General features: G+C 43.9%; 1 protein-coding gene across 1 annotated transcript in view; it reads left to right on the forward strand.

Annotated features, from left to right (window-relative positions):
* Nucleotides 1–15621, forward strand: part of FLII (FLII actin remodeling protein) — an 898330-nt gene that overhangs the window by 316900 nt on the left and 565809 nt on the right. The window contains exons 12-13 of the mRNA XM_069645694.1: nt 11297–11430; nt 12050–12262. Coding sequence (XP_069501795.1) covers nt 11297–11430; nt 12050–12262 — 347 coding nt within the window. The remainder of the gene's footprint in view (nt 1–11296; nt 11431–12049; nt 12263–15621) is intronic.

Consider the following 15621-nt stretch of genomic DNA (forward strand, 5'->3'; position numbering starts at 1 on the left):
CAAACCTATATCCAAAACTATTAATTAAGAACCAATGTCATCCCCAATGTACTCGTCCAAAACAAAATATCTACATATACTCAAATGACCCCTGTACTGACCCACTGTAGTTACAAACAGAAATTCCCCGATAAGTCGGCACAATTTCATTCCTTTAAAGGGAGGCGTAAAAGATATGGGGCCAAAATGTGGCAAGTCTAGGTCCATAGTAAAGCTCCAGCATTTCGAGATTCTAGAAGTTAAGTTCATGTAACTATAGACACAAACTACTTCCCACCTTGACCCACCCAACATTTCAGTCAATAAATCAAATAAGAATCTATAGGTACTATATATATATATAACGTCTCAATATAGAACATGCATAACATATTTAATATATGATATTACAGTCCTACATTGCAATCTTGAAGAATCACCATACATCATCTATTACTGTCAGCCTATTTGGGGCATTGCAGACAACAATTGCTCATACCGGAGAATCTCAATCAACAAATGAAATAAAGGTTAAGTATTGAGGCCATGTCATCCGGCAAGATTAATTTAAATTCTTTAAAAAAATAAAATAAAAAAATAAAACTATTAATGGGTTCTTCATCATTGACCATACATTCCTAAAAAAAAATCCCGGATAGATGAACCGGTGAAACTCTCCTATCTACTCACACTACACACCAAAAACCCAACTCAGTCCATTGAAAGGAATGATATCTCATAGAACATCCCTTCCCACCGTAAAGTAATAGTTATTAGTGTCATACCTAATTTCTCACACAAGTAAATGTCAATACTACCACGTCAGTTTTCAACATGCCCTCTGTGAGGGGAAGGTACTGTATGAACATCTCAATAATACTGCATGAACTGGTTATAAACGTAAACCGGAACAAACCACAAACGAAATTTGCATCTGTGTACCAACATTACCTTGACTTATACATATCCATAAAACAATTACATTTTGTGTTTTAAATTTGTCTCAACATTCCCCTTCGTGACATGGGACCCAATATTTATAAAAGTGTCTCAGAGGAATCTAGAATTATCTCAAAGGGGAATAAATGATGCTTATCAGGCGGTCAGATGAAACACATTGTCACCCAGGGGAAGAATAAGAAGTATCGGAGAGATCATGTCTATGAGCCAAAGTCTGACTAACAAGACTACATATGGCGTCTTCGACCATGCCCATTGGTAAGACTATGTTGATCCAGCTGTCCAAGATATGAAGTATGTGCCGTCTGTTTTGGTTCCAGATAGACAGTAAATAGCAGTAAACTGTCACAATGCCTGCCCCCGGGAAACCAGGTTTGGCCCAGCCACCTCGGAAGCAGGCATCATGCCATTTAATGCAAGCCCATGAACCCCAATTAGGGACTATTTGGGTGCAGTCCTGTCGCCTATGGCGCCAGGCTCAAGTTCAGAATCAGTCCTGGCGCCATGGGCGCCAGGCTCATGGTCAAGGACTTACCTGAAGCAGACCATGCTGCCAGTGACGAGAAGTCAAATGAGGCCTAGGAGGGACTATTTTTCCCTAGGAACTATTTTTTTACTCGGGTGGGGCCGCGGAAGGATCCTTACCTGGAACTACTTCCAAGGCTATTTAAACCACGCCCTGACAGCACCCCATGCTTCGCGTTATTCTGCACCTGCAGCGTAACGCTCACTGTGCCTGCAGCAGCTTCCAGTCTTCAGCCACGCCCGCCTGGATGCCGGAGCTCCTGAACACCTGAAAGAAAGCAGAGGGAAGGTTAGAACTGGAGTTTTTACCTGCAATCCTTACCTGAATCCTGAATCTTCTTAGCTCTGACCTAGAAGGAAGAAATCATCAGACGCGCGCCGCTTCGCATCCTGCAGCGCCGCGCGGGAACTCGCCTGAAGCAATCCTCTGCATTCCATCACGCGTTTCAGCATCCAGCGGCCGCTCTCCAACACCTGTGGAAATAAAGACAATAAGGTGAGCAAGGGAGCATTCCCAGACAATAAAGGCAATCCCCAGGACTTACCTGATACCACAGGGGGTACTTACCTCATCTCGGGTCGGCGCGGCCTCCACAGCTTCTCCGCCGTACCCCGGCCCCAAAGGGGAAACAAAAGCAACACAAAAGCACAAGTAGGGGAAACCGAATTCCGCTACAGACTTACCTGGTTGCTGCCTGAGGCCGCAATCACTGGACCTCCACCGATTCAGCGCCTGCAAAAGGAAAGGGTCACAGGTTAGACCAGGTTCTCATTATCGAACTGAACAGAATCCATAAACACTTACCTGCATCTTACTGGTTGCCACTTGGAACTCTTCTCAAGAACTATTAAGGCAACCTAGGGAATTTGGACAGAGTGAAGGGCAGACGTTTTTGAACTCTTTTTCAAACTATTTCCTTACGGAGTCAATACCGTTCTGCAACTCTCCAACATCCCACACCAGTGAAGTAACTGGTCATCTACGCGCCCCTGCGCTCGAGGCAGGATGGAGAGCTCATCTTTCCAAACTATCAGGTGAGAACATAGCAAGAGTTCGGAAGTAATTTGTGGGAAGAGATCGCAGGGGTGGGGGAAGGTGGGGTTGGCGCCCAGTCCCCGCAGGTGGCTAATTCCCTTTTCTCCATTACAGAAGAATATTCATACGGGCAAAACAAGCTAAGCTGCGTGGTCCGGTCCAGTCCATCATTTCGGCGCCCCGTGTGTCGCTGGCAGAGATAACAGCCCAGTTCAGACCGACGCCCCCGTGGACACCATGTGAGCATAACATAAACACATAAGTTTGCTACTGAAACTGACACGGGTGATTGCAATACCACAGAACATAACTGGAGTTATTTCAGATTGATTTCAAGGCCCCAGTTACCTTACCGCAAGTTCCGTTGTATAAAATAAAAGGTCTGTGAGGAATAGCCTGTTCCATGCACCTCTGGCAACGCGTGACTCGGAATGCAAGCCAATCTCCACTCGGAGCTTCGTCGGCATCAGAGATCTCATCCGGGGGAACGTAACACCAAACATCCGAACAGATCTAATAGCGATAACAATTAATATTACGCTTGCGGTCTGTCGCAAACAACGGCGAATAAAAACAGTCTCGGCAAAGTCAGCTGATGCTCCTCATGCACGCATGCCCAACGTGCTAGGTCCCTTTCTCTAATCTCGAAGTCCTCGGAGCGAAGCATGGAAGGAAAAGATGACTGTGAGCATTATTTAAATCCTAAATTCGTTTAACTGTAATGTTAATCCGGTGTCATTTTAAAGTATGAAAACACGTAGATAAAATGCTTTAAAGGAGAGATTAAGTAAATATAAAGTAAAATTTCCAACAGGGATGACATTGGTGTTGAATAGGAAATCAATCCATTGCGTTGGAGGCATTTTTCAATGCATTCAGCCATTTCACAGCTTCAGAAGTGTCTGATGTTGTCTTTTCACCATCAGGAAACACCAATGTTAGCAGGTTCATCCTGTTTAAGAATGCCTTTACGCCTAGAGACTTTGCCAGGTCCTTGGGTCCTTTAAAGGATTTCCTGATCTCCAATACCTCCTTCGAGTAATCTGGGTAGATAGACTTTTTTCTTCCTACTCTGTAAACGTTGTCAATGTCAGTAGAGGTAATATGATCACATTTGTAGGCAGTCTTTAAAACTTCAATCACAGTTTGAACCAAATCCTCCTCTGTTGACTCTTCAATGCCCACTATCCGCAAGTTCTTAGTTCTAATCTTAACATCAAAGTAAATAGTCTTCACAGTTCCTTTGTGGAAGTCGTCTCTTAGATTTTTGTATGCCCTGTAGCTGCCAGATATTTCAGAAGACATAGAAGCAGTCCCATTTCCTAGAGCAGAATCTCAACCATCAATCTGGGAAACTTTCATGGAGAGATCTTCCATAGAAGCTTTGACATCTCCTACATCTTGTGCTACTTTACTTAAGTTGTGTTTTTCCTTCAAAAGGAGAGAATAGATATCCTGTGGGCTAGGAACTTCTGCCACCTCAGATGTTGATTTAGGCTTCTTAGGGATGGGATTGTCAGCAATTTCAATCTTTTTTGTTGAGTTCATTATCTTTCATAATCCACAAAAGGAGAGGGGCAGGAGCTGCAGGATTATGCTGCTGCCTCTGCTGCCTGCATTCCTCATGGCTATGTAATTCTGGGTTCAATCCAGAAACTCAGGCCACTTTAATAAATGAGCCTATTGAGGAATCGGTCCTGTTTGGCAATGTTGTCATTGAAGCGAAAAAGGAACACAGCAAGCTTAAGACCCGAAGTCAAATTTCTAACAAGCCATTTGTTCGCTTCAGACCCACACATTCATGGTTCTCATCTCGGTCCTCTTCCTGGTACACACCCCAAGGTACTACATCTCCCTACAAAACCTCTCAACACTGTGGTTTCAGACGAGGCTAAGGTAGAGGTAGGAGTGCAGCCTCTAGAGGCTCCCCAACACCTGCCAGCAAGTGACTTTTCCATCAAGGTTCCTTCCCATGTATCTCCAGTAGGAGGTTGAATTTCATCATTCACCCAGGCATGGGAGGAGATAACCTCAGATCAGTGGGTGCTGTCTACCTTCCCAGACGGATATTCCATCAAATTTCTACATAAACCCTGTTACCATCCACCAAAGCACTGAATGATGTTGCAAGAATACCAGCTCATCCTGCAAGCGGAAGTGTAGAAATTACTTCAGAACAGGGGTGTTGCTAGGTCTGGAAAAAGATCTGGGCTATGCCAATGTTGGGGCTGTCGGGACTGAGGGCTAGCTAGCCTTTTGTTTGTAGCCCTTGGGTTCTATCCAGAGCTACAACCAAGTGACCCAGGTTTATAGCCCCCACCCCCTTAGCAACGCCTCTGCTTCAGAAAGGAGTCATAGAACTCTCCTTTCTAGAGGTAAGCAAGGGTATTTATCCAGTGTACTCCCTTGAACCCAAAAAGCACTGAATCATGCACTCTGTACTAGATCTGCATCCTGCAAACAAGTATGTCAAGCCAAGTTAGTGAGAAATCTCAGAAATGCACTAATTCCTCTTTAACTTAGAGACCCCCAGCTCTTTTGCTGGACTCTAGGACTTTTTAATTTTAACCTGGAGAGAGCGAGACCCTTTTTCCCCACTCATGTATTTTTCTGTGATTTGAACTGTGTTTCTTTTGTTTGTGGAGTCTGACAAACTCCATAGGCATCATCTTATACATTGTGTCACACAGCACTTTCAGTGCAATGACACAGGGAAGTCTTTCAGATTTCCCAAAGGTTTAAATACCTTTCTCTTTGATAAACTACTGTTTCCAAGTGCTGTGAAGTGAAATTGACTTTACTTACATTTATGACTGTCTAGACCCAGCACAAACTGTCTTACAATAGGGTGCTGGAAGGGTTACTTAGTATCCCCTTTGTCTAGTTTCTCATGTAACAATTTTATGTTACTGTTACGCTCACCTGGTATCCACAGGGATGCCACCCAGCCGGGTTACTCGCTGGTATGCTTCTCAGCTTTGCCCTGATGTGGTCTGCGGGGAAGGTTCTGCCTGAAAATACAGGAGGACTGTGTTCAAGAATGACCGACTTGGGTAAGTATCCGCCCTCCACCCCTGTATGATTTCATTCCCTCTGGTGCCCTCTCCTCACATTGTGGTAGAATTAGGCGTGCTCTCCGTCCTGCCTTCTTTGCAGATATCATGGGCGAGTGCGGTCCAGTTACTTCACTGACGCCGGCCCTTTTGATGTTGTTCAGGTAGGTCTTATTGCTGTTCTTTAGTTTTGTTGCTGTCCTGCATGCCTTTCTTTGTTTAAAATGTCTCTTTTTTTTCTCCCTTAGGTATGCGGAGCTTCAGCACGGCAAACTGGCTTGATTGAGCCCCGCTGGTAAATGATGGCGCATTAGGAGCACTCTGATGCGGTAAGTAAGCAATGCAAAGTCTTGCCTTTGCTAACCTGCGTTTTCCTTCCTTGTAGCTCGCAGTGTTCTTCAGCGCGAGTGGAATGTCCAGAGTGGTGCCAGCCGAGAGGCGACCAGCCAGGTAAGCCTTTTGAGCAGTTCGTAATTTGTAAATGTCTCTACTGCTTTCTTTAATGTTGCCTCTATCTTCCTCTTTCAGGTTGTTCTGTCCGGGGGGCGTGCAGATTCGAGGAAGCTGTTCTCAGTAGCTGCAAGTGTTTAAAGATGAAGACTGCAGGTAAGATGCTTCTGCTAATGATGTTCCTTTTGTCTCCTTGCAGGTTCTGCTTCTCCGAGGTTCGAGGGAATAGCTGGACATGGTGAACGTCACGTTGCAAGCTGCAAAGTAACGCGAAGCGTGTTGTCTTGCTCGGGTGTGGTTTAAATAGCCCCAACAAAATAGTCCAGGTAAAGTAGTCCCTAGGCTACCACACCCAAAACACTAGACCGCATAGCTTGGTTCTTAGAAACCAAGCTATGTGGATGCCTCCATGTTGGCTGACAATGCAATAAAGTAGTTCCCAAGCACATTGTTTTTCATGGTGTATGAGCCTTGCGCCATGGGCGCCAGGACTGGCCTCATGAGGGCTTTTGAAGAGGATGCCAGGCTCTAGAAGCTAGAGTCCTGACTCCACCTGGCCAATGGGTTTGCCAGAGGGGGTTTTGGGCGAGGGTCGTGACAGTTACCCTTTCTATGATAAATGGCTGGTGGCACTGGTTTACTTTTAACTACCATTGGGAGTCTTTACCGCGGGCTGCGTTCGCAGCTGCAGTAAAGCACCCAAGGTTTCCATTTTTGTGAACATTTCCCCGATCTTCTTTTTTTGCCATTTCTTCATGGAAAGGTCCTTCTTGAGATTTACTCTGCGCGGAAAACCCTTTGTTCATTTTGTCTTTGGCTGGGATTCACGAGTGAAGCCCGCCTCTGGCGCCATGGCCAAACTAGTAGCAAATGTTTGGGGGCAGACTGGTTGCCAGAAACGCAATCACAACGTTACCTTCCCACTTCACCCCCATCTTTAACAATGGAGACTTTACCCCAGGGAAGGAATGGGGGGCATTCAGGCAGCGGCGGGCAGCGGCTGGGGGGGTTTTGCAGGGTAATCCGGGATATGTTCCAGGGCCAGACCATATGCTCTTTCGTAGACTGCAAGCAAGCGTTTGGAGTGGAGGAAGGGGAGAGAGACTGATACGCGCAGCTGAGGCATTGGCTACTGAGTCCTGGAGTCAGGGAGGCAGCCATCAGGTTGGTCCCATTCGAGAAGTTCCTGCTGACACATGATGGAACAAGGGTCTGCTACACAGGAAGGCATCCAGCTTGAACCAATTCTTCAATTCTCAGGTACTGTGGGGCTTGGCGTACATCTTCTTTTTGCCAATTGTTGTGCTTCCTAGCTTGGGGAGTACTATTTTGAACCCTTTTTGAGTTGATCTCACCTGCACTGACCTCCCAGCTGGTGCTTCTTTCTTCAAGGTGAACTTCTGACTATTTTAAAAAAATGTCTAAGAGCGCATCAGAACTTTGAGCTGGCCCATTGACTTTGGCTGTTCTGGATCCCTGATCCTATTGGTTGTGGCAGTGCGTGTTTCCTTACAGGTTTTAATTTGTTGAAGAACACTATTATTGTTGGGAGAAAATAATGCCTACATCCCTCTGGGAGTATCTAACTTTTTTACTACTTACAAAGTATGTTCTGCTCTAACCTTAAATTTTCTCTCCCTGAAACTAAATATTGTAATGGTGATCACAAATCAGTGCAAATGCTGACCTCAAATTATGTCACTAAGTGTGCTGGAATATGTTTAGTATAATAAAAGTTTACTCCCCTACTGTATTGCTCTTGTTGATTTCAATCCTAACTTTGGGATTAATGTTAATATTAGTTGCTGCTTTGTAAAGATTGAAAAAATATTCTTGTGTGTATATATAAATAAATATTTATACTATAAGTGTGTAAGTGTTTACTTGGATACCTGTATTTACTAATTTCATTGTACAGCTCTACAACTCACATTACCCCTCTTAAGATAAGCTTGGCTGCTCAGTCACTCTACAAATGTGTGTAGTACAGGCCTATATTTAAAGGTGGGTTACCTAATACCAAGAGATAAGTCTTGTAAAGTCCCACACCAGTTGGACTCTAAAAAATAAATTCTTACCTAACATTGGGGAACCCACACAGTAAGTGAGAGGGCTAATCCATGGGCCTCTATTAGCCTAAAACCAGATGGCACTAGTATGGAGGTTGCAATGATTGGCTCACAGAGACCTTGTGGTCCCCTAGACCAAGGGAAGCTCTGGAAAACAAAATGGCCGGGAGCAAGATTTAACACAAAAAAACATTGGTACCCCATGGTACCAAAAAGGTTAGTTGGGCTAGCAATGGAGTCAAATGGCTCGCACCCCTGGTGAAGGCAAAATTAAATCACAGCAACCTGTTCCCTAACACCAAAATACAGTGACACAATCGCTCTAGGTCAGAAATGGGAGGCATCTCTGGGATTGGACGCCCTCGGGGTAACCATAACCTTATGTAAGGTATAACGGGACGTAATAGCAGAGGGGCTTCCGGAGAAGTCCCTCTGGCCACCAAAAAGATATTAAGCGACCAGAAAACACAAGTGGGGTGGGGGGTTGGAGATAGGAATTCTTGCTTAACATTGTCCAATTGTATTATTTATAATGCTATTTCCTAGAGGCTTAGGAATTAATATTGCAATTTCCAGTTTTGGCACACGGGACTCTGAATGTATTCTACAGAGCCGAGGATCCCCTTTTCTTCCCCCTCTTTACTCTAAATGTGTATGCCACCAGGTAGTGGACTTAAATTCTAGTGTTAGGAGTGGATTAGGTGAACTGACCATTTATTTATTTATTTATTTATTTATTTATTATTGTGCATTATTATACAGCAAGTAAATTGTGTTTCAAAGTGCCCACAGGGCAGAAAGGCAAATATAACAAAACTGAAGAAAGAGAGAGGCGGCCTTACTAGGCCTTGTGAGCATTCAGAACGTGCATTACTTGCCCGGTTTATTACTGTTATATTTAACCTATGGTACTTATTTTTACCTGATGGAGATTGTGTCATTTTATAATAGTGTATATTTTTCACTAAACCAGTGTAAGTGTTTTCTTTGGTTAACTTTGTGGAATAACGGTACGATCACTACAAGCCCTCCTCCCTCCCTTGAGCTAAGCATGACTGCTAAAATACAGCTACTTCCATTAGAGAGTCTGGTATTTCCTTTTGGTAAGAAACTGTTTCACCTTTAGGTTAGATAGTTACACAGTCCTCACTAGAGGGGTGGTACATAGGTCTCCTTAACAGCTGCTTAGGGCAGCACATCAAAAAAGAGTTACAGCTTTAAATTAGGTTTTGGAACAAGCCTCACGGTTGGCAAAAATAGGTTTAAGACACCAGAAAGCTAATCAAAAGTTTAGGGGTTTTTGAGGAACCTGAATGTGTCTCACCCACCAGTCCCCAGGGATCTGTCATCCAGGTGGCCAGGACACAGCAATTGTTGTTGGATCCAGTTCCTGGGGATGTACCAGTGCGGGAGGATCACCTGGATGAGGGGGTCTTCAGTCAGTGGAAGTGGGACACCGAAGGGTGAGATGCTGTAACCCCTTCCCTGTAACACAGTTTCCCCATTATATAAGGTAGGATACCTAGAAGCTCAACCCCCCCCACCCCTCTTTTCCCGACTCAACCACTTTCTCAAGGACAGTTCATCGTGAGTGACAACGGACTAACACCTGAACCGTATACCTGACATGTCCCAACACCGTGGTCATGCAATTACTGATCATTACACACACCTGACTCCATCACACTTCTCCACACGGATAAAAGGCGGAGCATGAAAGCAAACTGAGTGAGGAAAAGCACACGAGGAAGCAGCAGTTCCAAGATGGCAGTTTAACAAAAGAAGAAAGGCAGCAAGACTGGAGAGGGTTGCAAGGAGGGAAGTACGCTTGACCTCTAGAAACAGTTATTTTCACGAGCCTTGGAAAGTGAGAAGCCTAAGACCGGGATCTGAAGCTGAACAATCCTACACTGTGCATCAAAGGTATCCGGGGCGCTGCCGTGTCGATAACTGATGCCAGGAGGAGCGATTGCTGCCATGGTACGGTGAGTCGGAGAAACCGATACAAAATCATCTTGGGTTTCAACCAAGGTTGCAAATGTCAGCATTGTATGACGAAATCCACCAAGGACCGTGCTTGAAGATCATTAATGAGAGGCGCGAACAAGTGGAACCGAAAGGAGTGAATGTACTTTGAAAAAGCCTAATAAGATACCGTTTATAGAGAGGTCCGCCACCACGTGGGTGCTCATTCAACGGTCTAAGTATACAACTAAATGGCGACTGCATTGTAAAAAAGGAACTTTGTATCGAAGTGGTCCTGCGACGGGTCAAGCTAAACCCTGTCCACATTCGAAAGTTTTCGATCGGTATAAAGTGTACTGTAATTGGTCCGAGCCTGGCAGAGGGAGACTAATTGAAAGTGGAAAATGGATCTGAGCCCGGCACAGAGGGATCCGTGGTGAACGGTGAGTCACCCGAGAAGGAATATTTTTGGAACCTTAAAATAAAGGGATCTGAGCATGGAAAAGGAGATACTGTAATAGAAAATTGATCTGAGCCCGGCAGAGGGGGATCCAGGGAGAGACACCCGAATCACATATTTATAAGAAGAAAATAACTTGTTTTGTACATCAGGCCCTCTGAATCAAGAGACTTTAATGAGGAAAGAGACTTGGACAAAGAAGGCCCGAATGCTGGAATTGGAACTGTATCCTCATGTCAAGGAAGCCAGTTTGTGTGCTTGGCTCGAGTGAATCGCCTTGCCCTGCGCTGAAAACGTGGGGAAGGCAGGCCAACGGCCCAAACATCCTGATTTATCATTTTGTGAGCACCTTTCTTTTGCATGAACATTCCCCCACACTATTTGTAAATTAGCGGTAGGATTGGCAATAGGTTTTTTAGTACAGGCCCTTTCATTTTGCCCTTATTTGATGGTAGTAGCTTGCTCCCATCTGTAGATTTAGGTTTAGATGGGCATTTTTCACCCCTTGTGAAAGTTCAATAAACACCCTTGAACTGTGGTCACTTGTGTCTGTCTTACTTAGATATCATGCCTTCCTTACAGGGTCTACTAAAGACGACCGAGGAAACCCAAAAACGTATTTCTGTGCCAACCGTTTATTTTTAACTTAAAAATAAACATCTTGACTTGACTCCATGCCATTGCCATCACTAATATTGGTAATACAGCTTGGATATTGAAAACTAAAACTAAAACAGGCGATTGAGCCAGTACACCTGTCCTATGTCTGCATGTCTCATGCTGGAATTTCTTTCATCAGCAAGTGCCATGAAAGATCCCTCGGCCAGGAAAATGCGTCTCCGCCGGCGGAAGAACTCTACACAGGATGATCAGGCAAAACAAGTCTTGAAGGGAATGTCAGATGTAGCGGAAGAGAAGAACAAGAAGCAGGAGGTATTTATTTTGATTAATTTCTCATGAATTTGCCTACAGTTCCAACTGTACTAAAATTAAAGGTGAAGAAAACAATCCCTTCATTGGAATTAGGATGCAAGTGGAGGTCGGGTGGGAGAGGTGTGGGGCAATGGTGCCAAAAACAAATTCATCTCATCCCTGTGCTTTTCATTTGTACGTGTCATTTTTAATGTGGTACCTTGTGTGCGACAAATACCATTTCTCATCAATTCCATAAACCACAGCTGCACTCTGTCTAGCTGTAAATGATTGGGTTAGGCAGATGTGCATCATCATTAGGGCACTTTGAAGGGCCTACAACGCCAATTGGGCTACTTTGCCAGGACATTGTTCACAGGATTGTTGCTTTCGTTCGACCACAGGACCTCTAATAATGGAAAACTGTGCCCTTTCCTTTGATGTGCGAGAGGGCTTTTAAACATTTGTAGAAAGCACATTAAACTGTGTTCTATATGAATCTAAAATTGTATAGAACAATAGCCTTTAGCTGTAACATTTTATTTTGGTTTGCTGTAGCTTTTGTTAGTTAGATTTAGAAAGGTTTGTTGCTTGCTTTTCCAAGATGGCCATGGATGTTTCTTCCTCCCCCACTCTTTAGGCGAATGGGGAAATGAAGTATACAGACCTGAAGGCTCGGCGCTGGGATCAGAGCCTGGAGAAACCTCAGCTCAACTATTCTGAGTTCTTCACAGAGGACGTGGGGCAGATCCCTGGCATCTCCATTTGGCAGATGGAGAACTTTGTTCCAGTCATGGTGGATGAGGCTCTACATGGCAAGTTCTACGAAGCTGATAGCTACATTGTGCTTAAGGTAAGAGAAGAAGAGTATTGTCATCTGTGTGCAGTCCTCTGTGGGATTGAGGTTAAATGTTATTTCAAAACCACATGGCTGTTAGATAACCTTCAGATGCAAATACAAATATTAAATATGCAGATGGGAATAGACTGATCTGTCTTGTCCACTGCATACACTACGCATACAGGTGCAACCTGCGAGTAGACATGGGGGATTTTTTAGCTACTCATTTCCACTTAAAGTGCAGTGTCGCCAAAGATCCATCTACTCCCCATGGCTGTATAATGTTTCTATTAAGGCCCTAGCATACATCATCGGCCAGTCCTCAAAAACCTTCAATTCTTGGAAACAAAACAATCAATGTTCCCAGAACACTTATTCTCACAAGCCTGGACTACTGTAACAACTCGTATGCAACTTCTCCAAAATAAACTGGCAAGACTTATTTTGGAATTCAAACCGTCGGATCTCATGTGGCTCTCTGGTATGAAAGTAATCACACACAAAGCCAACTGTGCTATTTTCTGAATTCTCAAAAACAGTGTTCCTGGAATATCTGAAATCGTACATAAATGGGTATGAAAAAAGACCATTGAGATTCACAGAGCCACAAAACAATACACACATTCAAAACACTGTGTCTTATGCCCAAAACTCTGGAACAAGATTCCTTCTCACTTAAAAACAGAACACAACCTCAAAAGTTATTAAAGGAATGTGAAATGTTGAATGTTCTAACAGAATATATAATGCAAGACTCTGCACACATTAACCGCCTAGCTTTTTTCGGTCTCCTCCTGATAATCAACACGTACACTACAGTGCCTTCTTGTAACGGTTGGTACTCCTGCCCCACAGTCACACTTAACCAATAATCTGTTAACCTCGAAACTACCTAGTCTGTCACTGCAAAAGGTTACCACAGCTGTACTCCTGTACACTTGTACTGTGCCTGTTGTAATGTCGTTACTTCTAAATCCCTATTAGATCTCTGTAATTTGTGGTGCTCCAGCAAAACACTACCATGATGGTGAAACCCATGTAACAAATACAGATTCTTTGCTTCCATTGTGGTTAAGCCATCCACTTCGAAATGTAACCCTGTCTCATACAATCTGTTATTTCCATTTATATACCACACACCTCTGTATTCTACCTTGTGGTTTCTGCATATTTTTGGTAGAACACTCCAGGGATCCAAGGGCAGGGGGGAGGGAAGAAAAAAACATCTCTAGTCAGTGTCTGTTTACAGTTCTTTTTTAGAAGCTCAAATGTTTATAAAAGATGTGCCTATTCAGACAATGAGACGAAGACCATTGGTAAGCCGTGTTTGTATGGGAGAAACGAACATAGGAGAACGCTATAGCCAGACCCCTTGAAGATCCCTTGCTTGATGCAAAGTGGGATACACAACCAATGCGAGTTAGTGTTAATACACGGGAGGTGGGGGTTGCAACTCTCGACTACTGTGTGACGGGGGAGGGGAGGGCTATAACAGGACCCCAAGACCGAGTGCTAAGTTGTCCTGGTTCGAGTCACTGGATTTGGCTCAGGAAAGCCAAACGGATACAGTTTAAGCCACTCAAGGGGTGCAGGACTTAGCTCATGGTTAACTCGCAACATCTGCACAAAAGCATTTATAGACCCACCTTGTGGTCCATAGAGCCAAAGGAATTTCCCAAAACAAAATGGTTGTGAACAGACTACAGAGGAATCCAGTCCAGGTCTCTAAAGCAGAGGGATTGTAGGATGGGATGTCCCAAGTCCAAGTTGTACAGACCTGATGGGTGGTCTCTGTGGTAAGTCAGACATAGGAGACGAACAAGAGGACATGTTTGATTCAAATGGTTTATTAAAGAAATTTAAGAAAACCACCTCTACTCTGCATCTCTGTGATGGATTGCCTATGCTAGAAAACAACAAACAGGTGCACAATTGAACTTTGTCCTCTATCAAAATCTAGGCTATGCTACTATCTGCCATACCACTATAAACGGAGAAAGAAATGGAATCTAAGCTTCAGCTTAGTGTAGGGTTACTACCCCTTTGTGGTGTCTTGTTTTCTGACCCCACCAAGTTCTCATGGTCTCTTCCAGCTCTTGGTTTTGTAGAATGCTTCCAACAAATATAAATGTCTCAACTTTTCTTTCGGTTCAGGTAATGTCCTCCTCAGGCAGTCGAAACACTGGTTTTTCCCTTCTCCTGGGATGTGTCCTCTTTGCCTGGGTTGGTTGGTATTCACAACAAAAATGAAGCTCACTTGTTATCCCTCCTGTTTGTTCACAGTCTTAGCCTTGTGTAGGCTCCAAGCCTTTTCTGCTCTGTTTGATTTCTCCCTTCTTTCACCCGCTAGCGGGGTAGTCAGTTTCTCAGCCTCGGGTGTGGGGGGGAATATGGGCTTGCTAAGCCCTCTTGTGGTTATTGATTTTCACTCCCCTCCCTGGGGTATTTATATTCTCAACCTGGCATGGGTTACCCAGTGTTTGCGGTTTCTTCTTGTTTGAAGAGTTTTCTTAAAGTCCACCTGTGGTCATGTTTTATGAAACTATCCCTTGGTATATAGGCCTCAACTTCTAGTATAAGTCTGTACTACTCAGAAATGTTGTTGTATGTCAGAGCCGCCATGCTTAATTTAGGAGGAGGTTGTGAGCTGTATGTAAGTACAATGTTCTCTGCAAATATATAGGCCCATAGAAACTTTTACACACTTGTAGTTATAGTAAAATAGATATTTATTTTACATACACAATGTAAATTTATTCTGATAAGTAACTAACTTCTATTTTAACTAACCAACACAATAGGAAACGGGCAATACGTCAGGTGAGTAAACCAATAGAGAATTATACAGGTCACGAACAGTGTTCTGCGCTCTCAGGCCTACCGGCATGTAGCGTCCTACAAAAACTGAAACAAATAAAATAAATAAGTAAAATCACTTGTTATAGCAACTCAGAAAATGTTCTGTTGTAGGAATAAGAAGGGTTATTAAACACCAACAATAGCAGTTCAATAATTTAAAAGACTTGTAACACTTTTCAGAGGCCTTACGACTTTAGCAGTCCATCCTTATCTAGGTATGAGTTCTTCAAAGGCAGATTGGAGATAAAGCAGGTAAGGCAGAGCAGCAGAAAAGGCAAATTTCCAGAGGATTTTTCTATTATAGGTAAGAAGCTTTTGTGGGTCAAGGTTTCAGGGCCCTTGGGAAAGGCTCCCTATGGGCGCACAAGCGTTGGGCCTGGGTGAACGGTATGGGTGAACACTCAAACACCGGAATGAACACTCCTGCAGCAAATGAGCGACAGAATGACTTTTACTACTACCTGTCCCACAGTGCCTGAGGAGGTGTGAAGAAGATGCATCTGGATTCTTTC

This window comes from Ambystoma mexicanum, chromosome 2p, assembly GCF_040938575.1.
Source record: "Ambystoma mexicanum isolate Mex_15411 chromosome 2p, UKY_AmexF1_1, whole genome shotgun sequence".
Taxonomy (NCBI): domain Eukaryota; kingdom Metazoa; phylum Chordata; class Amphibia; order Caudata; family Ambystomatidae; genus Ambystoma; species Ambystoma mexicanum.